Source organism: Lipophrys pholis, assembly GCF_963383615.2.
Source record: "Lipophrys pholis genome assembly, chromosome: 4".
Taxonomy (NCBI): Eukaryota; Metazoa; Chordata; class Actinopteri; order Blenniiformes; family Blenniidae; genus Lipophrys; species Lipophrys pholis.
This window is the reverse complement of record NC_137637.1, coordinates 21225752-21245719: the sequence shown is the minus strand read 5'-3', so window position 1 is coordinate 21245719 and position 19968 is coordinate 21225752. Positions and strand designations below refer to the sequence as shown.

Sequence of the window (19968 nt, the reverse complement as noted above, 5' to 3'; positions counted from 1 at the left end):
AGGATCAGCTGAAGCTCGGATTCTTTTCATCTCAGCCACAATGTAATTGAGCATATTTCCTAAACTGCTAAAACTATTTTAGAAAGACAACACACCATACATGTGATGTGATGTGATGTGTGTGTGTGTGTGTGTGTGTGTGTGTGTGTGTGTGTGTGTGTGTGTGTGTGTGTGTGTGTGTGTGTGTGTGTGTGTGTGTGTGTGTGTGTGTGTGTGTGTGTGTGTGTAAACAGGTGGAGTTGCAGTGGGAATCCTCAGCTCATTAGCAGAACGTGTCAGAAGCACAGCATAAATCTCAAAAAGCTAATCCTCGGTATTGATATACTGTGTGTGTTAAGGAACTGTTACCAACAACCTGACACACTTCTCCCTGTTTTACAGGAGTCAGAAGCTGCAAACACACTCACATATATGCTTGCACACGGGCGTGAACACAGACATACAGATTATGATCATGAAGACGGCTGTGTTATCGGCTCTGATCAATACCCTCATGACTTTTCTTGGTTGGTGTCTTCGGCCAAATTGGAAATCTATTTCAGTGAATGTGAGAGCCTGCAGTTCGATACACAAACACGCATGCGCACACACACACACACACCACACACACACACACACACACACACACACACACACACACACACACACACACACACACACACACACACACACACACACACACACATTTTGATTGAATGTCTACGTTCAGATATCGTTTCAGTCGATTTGTGACTTGTGGCTGAAACAATCTCAGGGTAACAACTGGAGAGCAATTACTGTGTGCACACCTGGCCGGCTACAGTCAAGCTGTGTATGTGTGTGTGTGTGCGTGTGGGTGTGTGTGTGTGTGTGTGTGAACGAAACAGGAGTGAATCGTGTTTTAGCCATGCTTACGCATACTGTACATGGCACAGAATAATGATTCGCAAGTGTGTATATCAGAAGTGAACGTCTGATCCTATATACAATATTATATTCATTTTTACACAATTTCTCAAACGCTATTGATTTAACTCTGTCAGGTTATGACATGTTTGATTTACTGAACAACACTGAAATAACAAATGTCATGAAGGAGCAGGTGTTAGATGACTAAAGGAGGGGAAAACTTTTTGCTTTTCGTGTAGCGAGGGGGTATAAGAATGTGAGTATATTGTTAGTCGGGGTAGATGAGGAAGCCAGAAAAGGTGCTGTATTTGTTTGTGTTTCCGCCGTGTACTTTGCCCCCGTCCAGCTGGACACACACTTCGTCCCCTACGTCCAGGTGCAGGATGACGCTGTTGGAGGCGTAGTCATAGTTCTGATCTGCATCTTGAGCGATGGCGCTGGCCCTCACCTGAGACAAGCAAGAAGAAAAAACATCAACACACACACATTACAGCAGATGAGAAACGCTCACTGAGTTTTGAAAGATGAAGAAGGTGATTTCTCACACTTTTATACCTACTGGGACAGTGATGGAAGGACAATCCCTAAATCCAGGTGAACTACAGTTGCAGATAAACCGCTTTCCCTTCATAGTGAACCAGTGCAGCAATTACTTCGGAATGTTAGTTCAAACACATGTTTTTAAATCTGTAATGTTAATTTCTATTTGAGTAATGAATTACTTTAGTTGCCAATTGCACCTGCAGACATTATTATCCTCAAATAAAGACAAACATAGAAATATACATGCAGTTGTAAAAAAAAAAAAGAAGATTATTATGAAAACTGGATGCAAAGATAAACTAGTCAATAATGAAAAAAATTATAAAGTCTATCAAGAAATCAACAGAGGAAAAAAATAAACAATGCTATTTCATTTATTTTTATTTTTTTGAAGCAGTTTGTTTTGGAGCCCTGATATCAATACAAACAGAAAATGAAAGCTTCTTATTTGAACTTTACAAACAGCTTCAATGTAAAAATGTGCCCATGGATGCTTTTGACCTTTAATGTTTACTGAAGATGATCAATTTTCACTGGTTAGTTTTCAATATTTCATCATGAGGAACCAATTAATTTGTCTCACCTGCGCTTTTCTACAAACCGCCGCTGCCACAACCCTCCCTGCTTTTGAATCACCACTCGGCTCTTATATCCCCAAAACACTAATCATCATCTCCAGTGGAGAAATGTTCACCAGCACTGCCATCAAGATGTTAATTACCAAGAAAATGATGAAAATATGGATTTGTGGTCCACCTGAAGAAAGCCACTGCTACTCGATTGCGTGTGCAAACACGGCCCTTAGAGAGACAAATGGCAGATTTAAAAACAGAAATAGGACAATGTAGATAATCTAAAACGGTATTGCTTTAAAGAGTTTTATGATTTATATCACAAAGGAAAATCAGTACAGCAAATTACTTTATTTGGTTTATCTTTTTTAATCTCATCATGTTATCTCACACGTAAACTTCTTTGTTCAGTTTATCTGGATTATCTGGACTTGTTGCCATTTAATGCTGTTTTTTGGGTGTAATGTTATCAGCACCGATGCCTTCCTGCCCACTGGGTAGAAAAATGAGATGTGCAGTAATCTTTGACTTCAAATCTCCATGTCAGAGTACGACCTTTCTTCCAGTCACTATCATTTAATTTTTATTTTTATTTTTTTTAGAAGATTGTTGTGCCGTCACACCTGTTCCACCTGTTGCAAGGGGCACACTCTAATCAGGATTACAAGAATGGTAACAGGAAAGACATCAGTTCAATACCTGACATGTTCACACACAGTAAGAACCGCTCATCGGTTGTCAGTCAGTTTTGGGCATATAGCACTGCTTTTGTCATGTTCTACTTTGAGACGTTGACGTTTAATTATTTTTGATTATCTGTTTAAAATATTCTTTTAAGCTAATAAATAGTCACCCTTTTTCACCAGCTGTCTTTTTTTCAGTTCCGTGTCCTTCAGGTTGTGTGTGTTCATTCAGGTTTCAGCATGAAAAACTGCTGCATGGAAAACAAGACGAATAAAAGAACCTCAAGTCAACCAGATGATTAAAGTTGTGAGCCTGAATCCAAAATAGTTTTTTTTTTTTTTTAGAAAAAGCTTAAAGACACTAAAATGCTTTCAAAAGAGGAACTTCAGCTTCCACATTATGAAAAACAATTTGATCTCATTATATTATCCATCATTTTGAAGAAGGCACATTAACATTTCCAGGGACAGCAGGTGGAAAAAAAGTTTTTATTTCATGAGTAAACGCTACAACTTCCACATTATTGAAAACTATTTGATGATTAAATATGACTAAATATGTTCTTGGACAGAAATAGCTTTGCATTCTAAGTCACTGGATTCTAATTAGAGCATGGCTTTAACATCAACATACAGTTTCCTTAAGAGGATCACGTAAGGTTATGATCATCCATATGACATAACTTTGAATATGAGGTTGAGCATGAATAAGATAATTCTTCCCCTAAGTATTTGTTTTTATTTAAAACTAGAGGTAATATACCGGTGTCATTAAACTAGTGCTTTAAATGTCTTAAATGTAATATGGTCCTGATGAAACATCCCTCACGTTTTATCTGCACCAGGACGGCTTTATGTTTGAAGAGGAGAATGTCATCCACCAGGTGCTGGGTCTGTAGTCGTACGACAAGCAATTTAGAAGCAAACCATTACATGTGATGGTCACTGCACATGTTTACACAGCAAACAGCACTGATGTGGTCCCACTTAGCAGCAATTCTGCAAACATCTCTGTGCTTCATGATGATGATGAGCCCATATATATGTTGCTAAATAAACTCAGCAGCAGCAGTGTCATTAGTACCAGAATGAAGTCCCCCCCAACCCCCCCACCCCCAGAATAATTACTACATGTAATGTAATGTATCTCCATCCAGAAGATCAGTCCAGTGTCCTGGGATTTAGTTAAACACATTTCATTGCTGTAGAACAGCTTCCGTGATGACAAAGAGGCATCTTTATTCATTAAGCTGCTAAATGTTTCTGTTATTTCATCCGTGCTCAGTAGAATCTGACTTGTTTTCTCACTAAGTAAGCAAATCCCCTTATAATAAATTGCGCTATCAGTAGGCAAGTAACAAACTATTCAAGCGGACAATCCATTTTATGTTGGGAAGTAAAGTACACATGTGCATACATATTAATGAATGCAAATATCCTAACTCTATTCATGTCTCCCCCTTTGAGTCTGACTGAGGATATGTTCCATCATCTTCCCCAATCAAACTTCTCTGATCCCGTGTGTTCACAACAACAAATCACATAAGACTAAACTACTCATTTCTCCTCATCCTTCATCCAGTAAGTTTTTAAAAAAAAATTTTTTAACCCTATTTCATAAATGTAACAATCTATTTTTCTCCGTACCAGCGTTTTGTTCATGTGGCGAAGGTGGACATTTTTATTCCCCACCCGAAGACAGAAATGAATCAATAGATTTTCTTTGTTTTAATTCAACTCACATCACTCCATTAATTGTTGTCTCTCTCTCTCTCCACACCTCACGCCCCTTCCATCATCCCTCTTCCATTCGCAACGCCATCCCATTCCTATCTCTTCATTCTGGACCCATCTATCCATCTTTTTTTGTCCGCGCACCAGAATAAGATGCAGGTCACGCACACGTTTTCTCTCCCCCGCCATGGCAGAGTTGGCGGGAGCAAAGACTAAGTGTGTCCCTGTCCGGTCTAAATCGGATTGATTAACGACGTGCTGCTGTGGCAGGTCTCCTGAGAACCCTCCACCCGACCCCCAAACTCCCCCCTCCCCTTGCTGTTTTCTCCCAGGCCCTTGTAACTTCCCACACCCCTCCCTACCTCCTGATGCATCAGGCCAGGCTATGCGTTGGCTGTGGGCTACAGTAATTGGTAGTCAGACAGCCATGGCAGCACCCCACCTAATAGGTCCAACTCCTCAATAACGCCATACAATCACAATAAATGGGGGCACAGGATAGGCTACAGTGGTCAAATGGGGCCATGAAATACTAGCAGGAGGTCAGAATTAGATGCTACACACACACACACACACACACACACACACACACACACACACACACACACACACACACACACACACACACACACACATTGTATTGTCCTACTCTCACCATACATCTCGATGAGAACTGCTCTTCTTCCCGTTAGTTTTTATGAATCTCAAGTGAACACCTGAGAAGAAGAAAAAAAATGCGGCATGTGAGGCAGTTTGTTAAGTTTATAGTGTTGGACTGCTTTTCTCTGAAGGGATTCAACAGCTCCCCTGAGGAGACCTAATAGGTTTCAGAAAAAATATAACAGTAAAGAGATTCTGACATCTTGTACATCCAGCATCTGTCTACATGGTTGAATGGCAAGAATTCCCTCGACAGCTCCCTCAGCTGAGTTCGAGGCTGACAGGCTGCTGTAACCAGCTATGAGTACTCTTACTCTGATGAGCAAAGAAAACCTCATGACCGTCCTCAGACAAAGTGAAAGACACTGATTATGTCACGACAACTGCACATGTTAAATTGGAGTTATATTAGTGGTTATGCTGCAGCACAGTGATGTAGTGGTTAACACTCTTGTTTCCATGCGAGTATCCCCACTTCCATCCAAGTTGGGGGCCTCTCCGTGTGGAGTCTCCGTGAGTTTTCTCCAGTCACTCTAAATTTATTGCCACAGCACACAAACGTATTTGAGGTTCACAGGTATATTGCTCATGAGTGTGTGATTGTCTGGTGACAGGTCTCATGTGTACCCTGCCTGCACCCGTAATCAGGTGGGATCGGCTGCAGACCCCTTAATTCAATAAAGTGCTGCAGAAGATGGGTTGATGAATGGATTAGAGATTATCTGAACACTCACTTCTCTTTGACATAAATTGTGCGATTGGTTAAGTAACTTGGAAAATACTAATTCAAAATATTTGACCAGGTCAGCGATGCACCCTCAAGGACTGTCGAGTTGTACCTTGCAGTGATATTAAGTGTCTTTTAAAAGAGAGACTGGCACCCAGTTTATAGAGATCATTTCAGAATAATCCCACTGGAGGCAAGTGCTCGTTATAACGTCCATGATGCACCAAGAAACAAACCCTACTGGCAGATGTCCAGTAATAGGCCAGATTACTGGGAATACAGCATGAGCTGTAGTTTAATTTCCCTATTTGTAGGCCAAATACAGTTTAAGACATTTTTAGGCATTGGAAATACTCTGACGGCCGCTATACACTGTGCGATTTTGGTTGAAAACACTGGCAATATCTTTGATTGCCTCTTAAAATCAGAGTTTCTCGAGCATACGGCGGGAGAGGTTTATGAGGGGTTTACCCTCAGCGCACAAGCTGACTTCTGCTACAAACTACAGCTACTACAAGCCAATGGAAAAGAAGCAGAACATGAGGAAATGACATGACGATCAAGATGACACTGGCTTCGCAGCAAAACAACGGCTTGTCGATTCGATGAAGTAAAATGCTGGATCACTGCCACATGCTCCGTCTCCTTTCATACTTTCAAATGTAAATGCTGCCTGTACTACTGTTTAATCATTGTTTTATTCATTTATTTCCAGAAGAAATCAGTGGTGTACGTACGTATAGCACATCCAGATGAAATACTTTAGGACTGAAGTACATTGTTACCACTGATGAAGTGGAGAGTGGAGAGTAGTGTAACGTGTAATAAAAGTTTAAGACCCGGGCTGTCTTGCAATAGCCCGGGCATTTAGCAGACTCCCAGGTGCCCTTGGCTCCAGGACTTTGTAACTATTCAGTCTGTGTAAACTACATTTAAAACTCTAAATAATCATAGTTTGTCACAAGTGTCCCCTTATGACACTTGGTCCTCCTGAAGTGGACTTGAGGTACTCGTGTGTTTGAGAATCTGGCTCAGAGTTTGAACCCTGAGAACTGTGTGACCCAGGTGCAGTGTTCCATGTGCTTGGTATGAAATCATTCTACTTTTTCAAATGCAGTACTTTATATCAAGATTCAGTTCTGCAATGACCTTGCGAATGATTTTAAAAGCCCTCACATCACAGACCACTCTTGAGGGAGATGTAACATACATTCTGCACCAGGCCTTCATGGGTTAAAGGATGTGCTGCGACACTCTGGGTCCCTGATCCCTTCAGACATGTTCAGAAGTGTCAATGTGTAACAGCCAACTATTCTTGATAAATACAAATAATAAATGAGCTTACCCTTGATACCCCTTCTCACTGTAGTGCACCCTGGTATCCTGGGAGTGGTTTCAATTGAGGCACATTGAAAGTAAGCAATATTTAGTTTTGAGTCAATCCTTAGGTTCTGTCTTTTCTCTATTGTTTAGAAAGACACATTTTAGGTACGACACATGGACAAACACCCAGAATAATTTATAGTATTCAGACTGATCAGGGTAAAGAAACAACAACACACGCATAAACCCCCCCACAAAAAAGCAGCTCTCTTTTCCATTTATACAATATAATCATCCCGCCCTAAACACTACCACGATAAAATTGTGTTTACTTGAATTACTCCCATTTAGGGAGTTACAATAAAAGTTTCAGCAATTATATTCACACCACCTCATTGAAATGGCCTTTATAAACGTGAACATCAGCTAATTATATTTGCCAGCCAATAGGACACAAGTTATTTATGGGGTTTTTTATGCTTGGCTTCCTCGTGAGACACATAGGTTTACTTAGCCTCGACACACACAGTGAATATTGTGACATTTACTGTGTTTATGATTAATTCATGCTTAGACTGTCCCCTTATATATACAGTAACCCTGTGGACACGTTTTATACATTTTATGCACATATTTACAAGAGTGTGGCATTTAAAGTATTATCACAATCATCATTAATATTACTGACCCCATAAAATGTTATTAAAACCATGAATAAATGTCAACTGAGCCCGACTCAGTGAAACAGAGTAACAAAAATGTGCATTTAAATTATGTGTGTATTGTTCTTGAGACTCAGCACCTAGTTTGTTTTGGAATGATATTAAATGCTCCTAAAATATGTGTAAAATGCACAATTTTCCAGATCACAAACACCGATTAATTCCACTCTGAAAAGATTTTCTTGAAACCAAAACCTGTAAACATGCTGAATATTATTTAACTCCATTATTCATACTGCTGTCTGGAAACATTTCATGCCATTGCAGTCCCTGTGAAATACTGATAACATGTTCTTGGCCAAAAACAAAGGTCCATCCTAACAGCATCACTTTCACTCAGACATAAAATTTTAGCTTCAGTTTGACTTATCTGAACGCTTAATTGTCTCCATGAATGCAGTTTGCAACTGTACATGTACCTTCCTCCTTCTGTGATTATACCAATATGATCAAAGTGTCAGCGTCCCATAACAACAACCTTGTTTCCATGAGACAATAGGGCTGCAAGACGAGACAACATGGTGCAGCTCGCCTGAGTCACATTCAGATGACGATCTGGACGAGGCTATAAAACACTGTCAAACTGCCGAATTAAAATGAAATGAAATGAAAAGAAAAGAAAAAAAAAATCTGATAAGAAGCACAAAATGCAACATATCAAACACAATCAAACTCAGGTCAGCACAATTCAGGACATCAAGTCTTGTCAACTGTTCACCGACACCCAGATGTAATATAGCATTTTAATGTGTATTAATTTTGCTCATGAGAAAAGTTACTCCACAATACCAATGGAAACATTACAGTAAAGGAAATGCAGCTAAATTGAAAATCTATCACATAAATGCAGATTTATAAATATCAAAATCAACTTTAGGAGTAATTTTGCCCATCATTATGCTTGTCTTTTGTCCTGGATCAAGGCTAAATCTGAACGTTGTACAGGGTCTAACGTGACGCTACGTAGCAGCTAAAAGGAACTTGATCATTGTTGATCAAATCTTCCTTAAAGATAGCAGCTATTACGTGTCTTTAAGGTAGTTTGAAGTTGCAAAATGATATCATCAGATAATTTGATTAATTGATTGTTTGCTTGTAGTTGTAATGGATGATGTAAGAGCCTAAAAAGTGAGTAAGCCAAAAAACAAACAGGCTGGGCATGTTAAAACATACAAATAAACTTTTTCTTTGTTGATTTTTGTTCAGTTTTGTCATTGGAATAGTCCATCCCTTCTCAAAATAACTTTATGACTTTATCTATGGCAAGTCTGGTAATAAGAGAGCAACCCAGAAGGCACACAGACTAGAAGAACATCAAATAAGTAAATTTCATCCTGTGTTGTTAAATTTTGGAATATTGAACTTAATCTCAACCTTAGCAGTAAATCACTTAAGTGTGACAGTGAAGAGACATACATTTTACATGTACCGTCCTGTAGGCCAGGGTGGCACCAGCGGCAGCTTTGCACACATGTTCATTTGCAGTGTGGGTCTCCTCTGCTATGGCAGCAGCTCCCACTGCTACGAGAGCCTATGTGAGACCACCTTGTACCTCCAAGTCACCACAAAAGTCTCTAAAACAGCACTAAAGTGCCCAACTACACTAGACACAGTAGCTCGATTTGTGGCACGGGGATTTAGAGACTTGCCAGGTTGAGCATGAAATTTACCAAGTTGGCAATCGTCAGCTTGATCATCATTAACTGTGCGACAGTTCCATTTCTGTAATGTTAGCTTTACAGAATAATTATTGCCATTATGGAGTAACTTAATTAATAAACAAACATGTACATGCATACAGTCACTTTCCTTGAGTTGCTGGGAAATTTCCATCATAATTTTAATTAATTCTGACGTCAGGCTTTTTTCCCAGAGGCTGATAAGACTGTGTGAAGTCACATGCGGGCCTTTACAGCCCACAACTGCAGATATAGGGTTCTTGTTCTTTGCATGCTTTGCTGTACAGTCATTGAATACTAAAACACAGTAAGTTTTCTCCGACAAGTATGTGGAGGAGTGTGTTCAATGTAAATTGTTCTGACTATTAGATAATAGTCTGTTTTTTGAACAGCATAAAAAACAAATGGATTGATTTCATCTTAATCAACTCAAAAATTCATTAAAATGTGTTCTTAATGTTGAAAAGCCAGGAAGGGAGACAAATACCAAATTGTACATATATAAATTGTCAAAAAATAATTGTCTCACCTATAACATGGCCACATCTACTATGTCCATTCATGAAAATAAATCACATGTAATGTACTTTTATCTTCCTAGTGTGATAACAGAATCCCCCCCCCCCCCCCCCCCCCCCTTTATTTTGGGGATTTATACCTGTTGTTAAGGCTAAAGCAAATCTTTAAGATTCACAATGAGATGTTGTATTTTGCAAATACTTGTTAGCTTCATTTGCTGCTAAAGCATTATTAAAAACCCACATTTAGAAAACAAAAGGTCTTCTTATTACTATAAATACTGCTTGAAAAAATGGGTGTGTAGTATTTACCGTAAGGATTTTGCTATTTAAGTAAAATAAAAATGTGTATAATCAGAGCCATTCTTGATATGTTATGTACAACGTTCCACACTCAGGAGGACTCACACTTCCACAGACACACCTTTCACCCAGATTCACACACACCGGGAAAGCATCGCACAGTGATGAGGGAGTGTGATGCGTGTAACTGTCGAGACAATATTATGATGGTAAGAACTAATTGCTGAAATAACAAAACTCTGATGATGTAATATTAAATTTATTTAAGATTACTCATGGTTTACATTATTGCTTTCCATAATACCTACATTATTCCTTGTGGATCTGAATAGTGAGGTGTCGGACCACTGTAAAAGATATTTTAATTTCTTGAGCCATGTTCACAATGATCAGATCGGACAGTGTAATGAGTCTGCAGGTTCAGCTGTCACTAACAATAAGAGTGAAACCTTGTTTTCTTAAAGTGAGCAGGAGGAACTGGGGCTTTGGGAGTGAAAACAAGAGGGAAAGGCAAATCAGGATTATTGTCAACGGTGGCGGAGATTGATAGCGACAAGGGAGTGAATTTCTGTCTGTTGGCCCAGCGCTGTTCTGACTTGATCTGCTGCTGTGGGGAAGAAGGGAGACCCAAAGGAGAATAGAGAAGATTACACTGCCTCCACTTGTCATTAGGAAGGTAACATTAAATGGGGAAGGAGACGATGGGAGTGGTGGTCAGACGAGAGAGAGAGAGAGAGAGAGAGAGAGAGAGGGAGAGAGAGAGAGAGGGAGTGAAATAATTCCCGAACAAGACTAAATGTTCAGAAAAATCTATATTTTCAGCCATGTTCCATTGATCTGTGTGACATATTCAAAATGTTGAACAATTGCATTTCACACATATGATGTTGGCCATTTTTGCCTTGTTTGGACGTTGATGTTTTTGCCTCGGGCTTGTTTTAGGGAAAATGCATGGGAAGAGTGCACGAGGTGAAGAGAAACTAAATTTGGATGAGGTCGCACAGGCGAGCGAGCAGCTGCGTGCACTTTAACAGTCTGCGCACAGAATTCAAGTGAAGGAAGCCAAAGTTGAGAGAGGCCTTGAGTGATGGCGAGGGAGGCTGTTGGATAACAAACTGATCAAGCATGCCCGTTTCAGAGGAGGAGGGGGAGCATGAATGAGGTTGGGGAGGTGGTCTGCCCATGTAGTCTGTTATTTTTTTTTTTTCAGTTTTGTTTTGTTTCGCAGTGGCGCCTTGATCCTCTGGTAATAAAAGTGACAGGATTCATTCACTGTGATGTACAGACCTCTCAGAGCGGAGCGAGCGATTGAGACAGGGTCTCTTAAACTTACCTGAGGGACCTCTGAGGGTGAACTGGGAGGGAGGGGAAGGGCAAATGAAATGGCTTTTTTTTTTTTTTTTTTCCCCTGTATAAGCAGCTGTGTTCTCTCAGCTTCCATGCATGCTCACCAGCCAGTGGTATCCTGTTTCCATTATGCAGGTTGAGATGTAACCCTTCTCCTGCCCTGCAGAGTCACACACTAATTGGCATACTAAATGCTAATATTTTGCCATGACACTCAAGACCCAAGGTGTCAAGACGTTGATTAGAAAGTCTCTAATTGGCTCTACACTGAAACCTTTGAGGGTAAAGGAAATGGCTTAATTGGATATAAATGGGTCCAACTGCAGAACAGTTTCAACAACGCTTCAATTTTGAAGCTAAATTGCATTATTCTATGACAACATATTGTTTACTGTCTTGTTTCAGAGATGTTCAAGGGTACGCACATAAAAAGATCACACCGGGCGACTAATTATCCAACACTTTCATACCAAACCTGTCTTGCAGTACTGAAGTCAAAATCCATCAAATCTTCCAAACTCACTCACTCTGCTCTGTAAAGAGTTAATCGCCTGGTTATCTACTAGGTTTCATGAACATTAGCTCAAAAAATACCTCAATCAAAGACTGTGGCTCACCGCTTTTTATGAACAAAACTAAATACTGTTTTCTTGATGCGGAGGAATAATGATATAATAGGGAAGCCAAAGCAAAGGACAACAAAGGGCTGGCGAAACACGGTAACAACCAGCCGTATCCTTGTAGTCTTCAGGATATAATGGCCTCAGCCATTATAACAGAAACATATAGTCAAATAATGGCCGAGCGCATGAACATGCACATTAATGTGCTGGGTTTCAGTGAAAAGACAACAACAACAACAAAAAAACAAAAAACAGGGCAAGCTGCAGGGTGTATAAGGAGATTCCTTGTGTTTGCACAAGAACTGTTGTCTGAAAGGACAGACTTTCATCCTCGACCGCGAAATGTTTCCCATTATAATGTTCAGCCAATGTGACACTGAAGCAATGCAACACACGGGGAATTAGTTTAGGAATTATTCCGTCAAGACAGGCGCAACTGTCAGGGAAGGAAACAGCTCCAAATGTGCCAAAATAAAATACATTAAAAAGTGTTTAATGAAGCGCCACACAGGGCCCATATTGACACCTTGTCTGACTTTCTGTAATTAGGAGCTTCTTCCTCTCACAGCAGCGGGATCACACCTACCGACTGGAGGCGAGCTGTTCTTTTCCTCTAATTGAATCCCAGCTTGTCATCACCACAACTTTTAAGAGGTAAAATTAATTACCAAATTAGCCTGTATATGTCAATGGCTATCAATGCATCTGGTTGAATCTGTATTGTCAGGTACAGGTAGACAAATCAGTAAAATAAGCACATTGAATTGAATATTGTGTGCCTAGACATTATTTTTTACGCTTGAGCACTAAACTTGGTTTTGATTCATAACTGAGTAAATCACTTTGATGATTACATTTACAATATATTTGAAAATGTCTTATCAACTAAAAATCAACAATCTGCACCTTTTGGAGCCCCTATGTCTATTTTATGGCCTGCACACCTTTATTATGCCTTTAACCTGAAGATTAAATGTCGCCTCTTAATTAATCTTTTGTCCAACCTTTACACCTTACATTGTTAAAGCTGAGCCACATGTGGGAGCATTTTGATGGGCTGTATAAGGGCGTCAGCTTCATCACCATCCTCCACTACGTCCAAGCAAGCGCACTTCTATAACAAGGCTACCGCCTGTGAAAAGCCAGAGATGCTGAAATGTTACTTTCACCCATCAAAACTACGAACTGACCAACTGACCAAACTAGATCCCCCCATTTCAGACCAGCTATAAATATTCATACTCCCACTCGGTGCTCATCACTGTAAAGGGCAAAGTACATATTGGTGGTGAATTATATATCCATTGAAAAGGTCATCTACCTCAACACCAATCCTTTGATGAGTTATGGGACACAGCGAAGGAGGAAGATTCCTTCAACTGAGTGCTTAATCTCTGCTGTAAACTCGCACATCAGCCACACATTTTATCAGGGAGCGTTTGAGACGATCTGCTGGGATAAGAGTCTGACATGTCTAGCTTTTTCTTTATTTTTATCAAAAGTCTGACTTTATCTTTTATTTTGAACTCCTGTATTCATTTGAGAACCTGTATCCGATCTCCCGTGAGTCCCCCCCCCCCCACACACACACACACCTCTCTGTGTCTCTCTGTCTGTCTGTCTGTCTAGCTGTCCGTCCGTCAGCCTCCTTGTCTGTGTGCGGCCTGTCTCTGCTGTGATCTCTCCCCAGGACGCGTCTTGTTCTCAACTGCCTTTCACAAGACATTGATCAACACTGCATATCAGTCTGACAAATGTTGGAGACCTCTACACACTCATGCACGCACCTCCACTCCTGCTGTGAAACGAGACTGACGTGGCAGGCTGTGAACAAAAAGTTTTCAATGCTCATTTTCTCTCATGTTAAATTTGTCTGTACAGTGTATATTGACTCACGTTAATTTGGCTTATTTATCCAAGCTTTATTTTCTTTTAACTATTAGAATCGCCATCAGAATCAAAGAATAATGTGGGCTAAAAATGACATACAGCAATAAAGTGCATTTTCAGCTGCTCCCTGAAACTAAAGAAGTACCTAGGTAGTTTTTATACCCGATGTCCTTCATGCACCAACGGTGATTCCAACCCAAGAGCCCAAACTCACAGTCAAAACTTAACCTAATGTGCCACTGCAGTACAATCCAATACATTGAAATGGTTTTAAAAGGCATATTTTATTTATACAAGTGGCTCTTAACTCATTTTACAATCATAATTAACTAGATCAACTCACAGCATCAAAACTATTATATATTCATTGAGCAATGTCAATGTGTAGCCTTGCAAACATTACATAAAAATAGTATTAATAGCTGTTGTCGTCTAAACAATTACAATGCATCACATTACAAAAGATATTTCTATATAAATGTAGGAAATTATTTTAATGATATTGGTACATGTAGGGACATCTGTTGTATGTTGGATGTCAGAATTAATATTGTATATTTATCAATCAAGCAAACGAAAAGTGATGTAAACCTTTTGCCTTGAATGAACTGTTCAATCTAAAATATTTAACATCGGCAGGGTCATTCAACAACACTTTTCAAGTTTTAGGTCACATACACTCACTGGCATATTCTACAGCTACGCTTGTACCGCTGACATAAATTCTGCCTTAACAGAGGTCAACAAAGTGTCTCTGACAGTTTCAGGCTAAAACTGAACATTATTGCCTTTAGAAATGGCAGATTTATAGCAGACCTAAGTTGGACACATATGTCTCATGAAGTTATTTATAAGTTTATGTTTGTCACTTATTCTTTAGTTAGGTACAAACAGCCACGCTTGATATGACTGAATGGAAACACAAATTTATAAATAAAGATAATTTACAAAGAAACTACGTTTTATATATAAAACTTCCCATTCTTAGTCAGAACAAGTCTCAGTTGATATGACCCGTCCATTTCTTCCCTATACATTATCCACCAATATTAAATAATCCATTGCTGAATGATTCAGGAGTGTGCAATTAATTTTCTCAAGGGGGTAATGTGGAAAAACTAACATTACTGAGAAGGGCTAAGCCATGGAGTCGACTAAATTCTGCTCAATATGAATATATCTTCAGCTAAAAGGCAATTTTTTTCCCCCTGCTCTGCACCAGTTAAGTTCTTGCACGTTTTTCTAATAAATAGAAATCAAATTGTACATTTTCAACATGATCACATGCAATCGTGATTATTGGGTGGAGAGAGAGGTCCACGAGTGATAAATAAATACACTGGAAATAAAACTAAAAAAAACATGCTACCATCCAAACTAAAGGAAAGCTGTTGTATTGCATCAATTCCACACATTTCCACATAAGGGATGATTTGTCATTGACCCCTTATGGCTGGGCGGGGTCATCCAAAGGACGTCATGTGGCCCTCATGTCAAACAATCACCGGGTCTAATGTGTTCTGGACACTGACATCACTTTTTGTGATATATAATCACCTTTACTTGCTTTGGATGATGCTTTGGTGTCCTTGCTGCTTTTCACTGACTTGTGGCTCCTGCTACATATCTAACTCCAAAGAAATAAAGGCCATGAAAAATTCTTCACTAGGTTTTACGATGATCTTTTCTTGTAGGTTTTCACTATTTTGTTCGTAATGACAGAAGAAATTAATTCTGTAGTGGACCAAATTAACTTCCCACAAGCATAAAACCTCAGAGAAGGAATTACTAACTAAAGTGCTACTCAGCGTCTTTGCAGCCTCTCAGTTGGTAATGCCTGTACTAAAGTTTCCCCATTGACATGAGGGCCTCAGTCTGCTACAGGAGCACTTGTCTATTCACACAAAAAAGCAGCAAGTGCAATGAAACTGTGAGGGCAAGATCAGCACTGAATTGGGTTAAATAATTTAGTTGATGGAAAAGATAATTAATGGGGAAGGAGTCAATAGCCAGTGTAGATGGGAAATGTGTTCGCGCGCGCGCGTGTGTGCGTGTGTGCGTGTGTGTGTGTGTGTGTGTGTGTGTGTGTGTGTGTGTGTGTGTGTGTGTGTGTGTGTGTGTGTGTGTGTGTGTGTGTGTGTGTGTGTGTGTGTGTGTGTGTGTGTGTGTGTGTGTGTGTAAAAGAGGGGCACAGGTGAAGGGGAGAAGATCTCATCTAAAGGCTATGAAAGATTTAACAGCAGGAGAAGACAGGAATGACAATGTCTGTGAAGGGACGCAACAAACCAGGTCCCCCAATTATATCTGGCATTTAACTGTCTGTCCTCTTTACTCTGAACCTTATGCACATCCTGTCAAATCGATAAAATGAGGAATAACTATCTTTATGGACTCAATCAGTCACATAAAAGATGCCCTACATGATGATGTACATGTACGGGAGGCCTATTAAATATAGGCGGTGCCCAAAGAAGGCTTACTTTATAATTGTTTCCACCAATCGCACAACTACAAATATTTTATTGCAAATGAGATCATAGAACAAGAAACACATCTCCTTTCTTTTATCACCACAGACGGGTCATTTCATTCACTTTGACAAATTTTGAAATACAACCCTGTCTGTGTTGTTGGACGCACATAAAATATTTATTATTAATCATTTGTGATAATGTGCAACCTTTGAATAGACACCCGTTCTAAATGTAATGTGATTATGAATCGTTGTTCTACTAAATCAACATAAGAAACAGTATTGTTTCCATCATCTAAAGCATTTTTTTTCCGCACGGTTGGAATATCTTGTGGTAATGCACTATTTTTTTCAAAACTCAAATTATATATTCATCAAAAAAACACACAGCTGAATAATCAATATTTATCATTATCATTAGTTGTTGCCTTAATGTTTCATCTGTCGGCCTGCAGAGAATACCACGATGTATTATGTATTGAGGATAAAAATAGTGTGTTACCAAATAAAAAGCATTACTGCAATGTTTTTCTTTAAAGGGGAAAATAGGAAAATCTGTTTCTGCACCTCAGTTTACTAAATTGCTTTGTGCTCATCTTTAGTTTTTCATAAAATTTCACCAACTTTCATAATGCATCATAAAACCTGACGACCACTGGGTTGGTGTTTCGTTACAGGTTCTGAACCAGAGAAGTCAAACTCATTCTAGTTCAGGAGCGACACGTCGCCCATTTTGATATTCAATAGACGAAGGTGATATTAAAATAATAAACAGTCGCATAATATGCAAACAATAATAAAAGCAGTAAAATAATAACTAAATAACCCAGAACCAAGTATATTCTTTACCTTTTTTTAGTGAAAGAAAATGTAGAAAAATGCTTACATTTAATTAACTTATGTAAATGCTAATGTAAAATCAAACACTGTGTCTCTTCATTGACCACTGCTAAATAAACTTTTAGCCGAACAAACATTTTCCAAACCTTGCGTTTCTTGTCCATGTGAATGATTTGGCACGAGCATAAGGTGACTAACCTTTATTGTTGCATTACTGCTGTTCACTGAGTCTTGCGTTGTCATTAAAACCGAATTAGAAATAGCAGTTCAGAAAGCGTGGACTTATGTTCTTGTTGCTGCACTATAATTCCTTCTGGTTGGCCTGAGGGCAATCTCAGCCTCTCCGTGAAGTCCGGACAAGTAATTACAAGTAATAGGGAACACAATAATCCTTGTGTCTCTGTGTTAGACTCTACACACATCAACAGCAGAGTTATGTGCACAGGAACTGAATGTGCATCCCATTCTACACAATCCAAATTTGACTTCAGTTGTTAACTTGTCTTGTGTTTGCGTCTCTGCGAGGTGATTATCAAACAAATTCCCCGTTCCTTTTCCTCAAACTGCCCAGTTCAATTACTTAAAGCCTTTTTAAGATGTATAATCTGTGGAGAATATGTAAGAACAGCATCCTGAGCGCAGTGTTGGTCTGCTCAGTCGCATGCAGCTGTCTGTACATGTACTGTGTGAATTATGTGTAAAGATGCTGCGATGCCATCAAATACGCAGCTTGCAACAACGCACAAGTGTGTTTTTCTTCCTTTTTCTTCTTCCTTCCTCTTCCCTTGTAATCCCCAGGACATCACTCTTCTGTTCTGCAGCACACACGTCAGCTCCTCAACAGAGTGAGGGCTTAGTACTTCAAGCTCGTCACGCTTCTCCAGATGGAAGCATCCAAGGCTTTTTCCAGGCATTTGTACTTGTTTATTTATTAGTGTTAAAGTCAGAGTCCCTCGGAGGACAGTAGCCAGCTGTTGCATTTTGGCTTTGTTCCACTGAGACAAGGAGGATTGCTATCCTCTTGATGGCTTGGCTCGCTCGCTCTCTCTCTCTCTCTCTCTCTCTCTCTCTCTCTCTCTCTCTCTCTCTCTCTCTCTCTCATCTTGGCATGTTTGATCAGACGTTACTTTGTTTAAATCTTGACAGCGTGAAGTTGAATGTGTGTTTTGCAATAAATATGACCTTTGTGAAAATGCAACTTTTTCAAAACTTTTAGGTTTGTTTTTTTTCAATCAATTAATTTGCAAGACTATTCATCATCAATCAAGGATGCATTTCATCAAAAACCTGCTCCTTCATCAATCTGAAGCAAGATGCCGAATAAACCCTTCACCTTATATAGATTTTTTTTGTTTTGTGATTAGTTTTGAAAGTTTTTTTTTGTTATTTTTCTCCCAACATTTGCAGAGTCAAACCAAGTGTGTGTCATCCTCATATGGAAGTGTATCAGTTCATTCTGCTCAAGCTCATGCTGAGGTTTCCTGTGATTGTGCCTGCTGTATAAGAAAACTTTCAAATGGTTTTTGTCGGTTAGTGTTGCTGACAACTTCGGTAAGACACTTCAGCATAAATCCACATCAAACCACACTCACCTGTCCATTCTTCTTCAGGTCAGCCCACATGCTTGTCCCATCGCCTCCTCTCATCAGGACATGATAGGTGAAGTAGTAGATACCAGGCAGGGGGCAGGTGAACTTGCCGGTACTTGGCTCGTAGTAGTTTCCTACATTGGTCACCACGTCGTCAAACTTCAGTATTTCACTCCCTTCGTGCTGTTTCCGGAGGCCGGCATAGAAAGCAATTTTAGGACTATACAAGGAGGGGCCATAGCCACCAGGTCCGGGCCCTGGTGGACCAGGTGGACCAGGTTTGCCGGGCTCTCCTGGGGGCCCTTTAGGACCTGGAGGACCTGGAAGTCCAGGGCTCCCTCTGAACCCCTGTTTGCCCCTACGGTTTGAGAAGTCCGGGGGCTGCGGGGAGACGGACGTCAGCTCTCCCTGAGGGGGGGCGAAAGTGTCACACACCATCTTGCAGCTCCCGAGCATTTCGTAATGTGTGCCCCCTCCTCCCGACCCTCCCCCCTTGGTTGTATGGACCAATAGGGGAATGGCCACCAGCAGGACTAGAACCATGGCCACGCCGACTCCAGCCCCGATTACGCGTTTCTTGCGGCTGAGCCGAGAAGCAGCCAGCGTGAGGAAGTCCTCCTCCCCCTTAGCTGGAATGGTTGTTCCGGCCAGGCTGAAGTCTGGGTGGGAAGTAGCTACTGAATCAAGGTGGAGGTAGAAAAAGTGTGATTTTGTGGGACAGAGGAAATATATGGCGAGCTCTTCAAGGGCGCGAAAAGTCTCTCACAGACGCAGGAATAAAAAAAAAAATCTGACGTCAAGGGGAGAATGACAAGCAGGTTTTTGCCATTTCCTGTTGTTCAGTACATTTGTTT

General features: G+C 40.1%; 1 protein-coding gene across 1 annotated transcript; it reads right to left on the bottom strand.

Moving 5' to 3' along the window:
• Nucleotides 1–1156: 1156 nt before the first annotated feature.
• On the bottom strand, nucleotides 1157–19660 carry c1ql4b (complement component 1, q subcomponent-like 4b; the record flags this gene model as incomplete). The annotated part of the gene is made up of 2 exons (XM_080462489.1): nucleotides 19118–19660; nucleotides 1157–1336 (listed from the first exon to the last, which is right to left on the bottom strand). Exons 1-2 carry the CDS (start codon nucleotides 19655–19657, stop codon nucleotides 1157–1159), a joined length of 720 nt encoding a protein of 239 aa, XP_080318615.1. The 5' UTR covers nucleotides 19658–19660.
• Nucleotides 19661–19968: the final 308 nt, after the last annotated feature.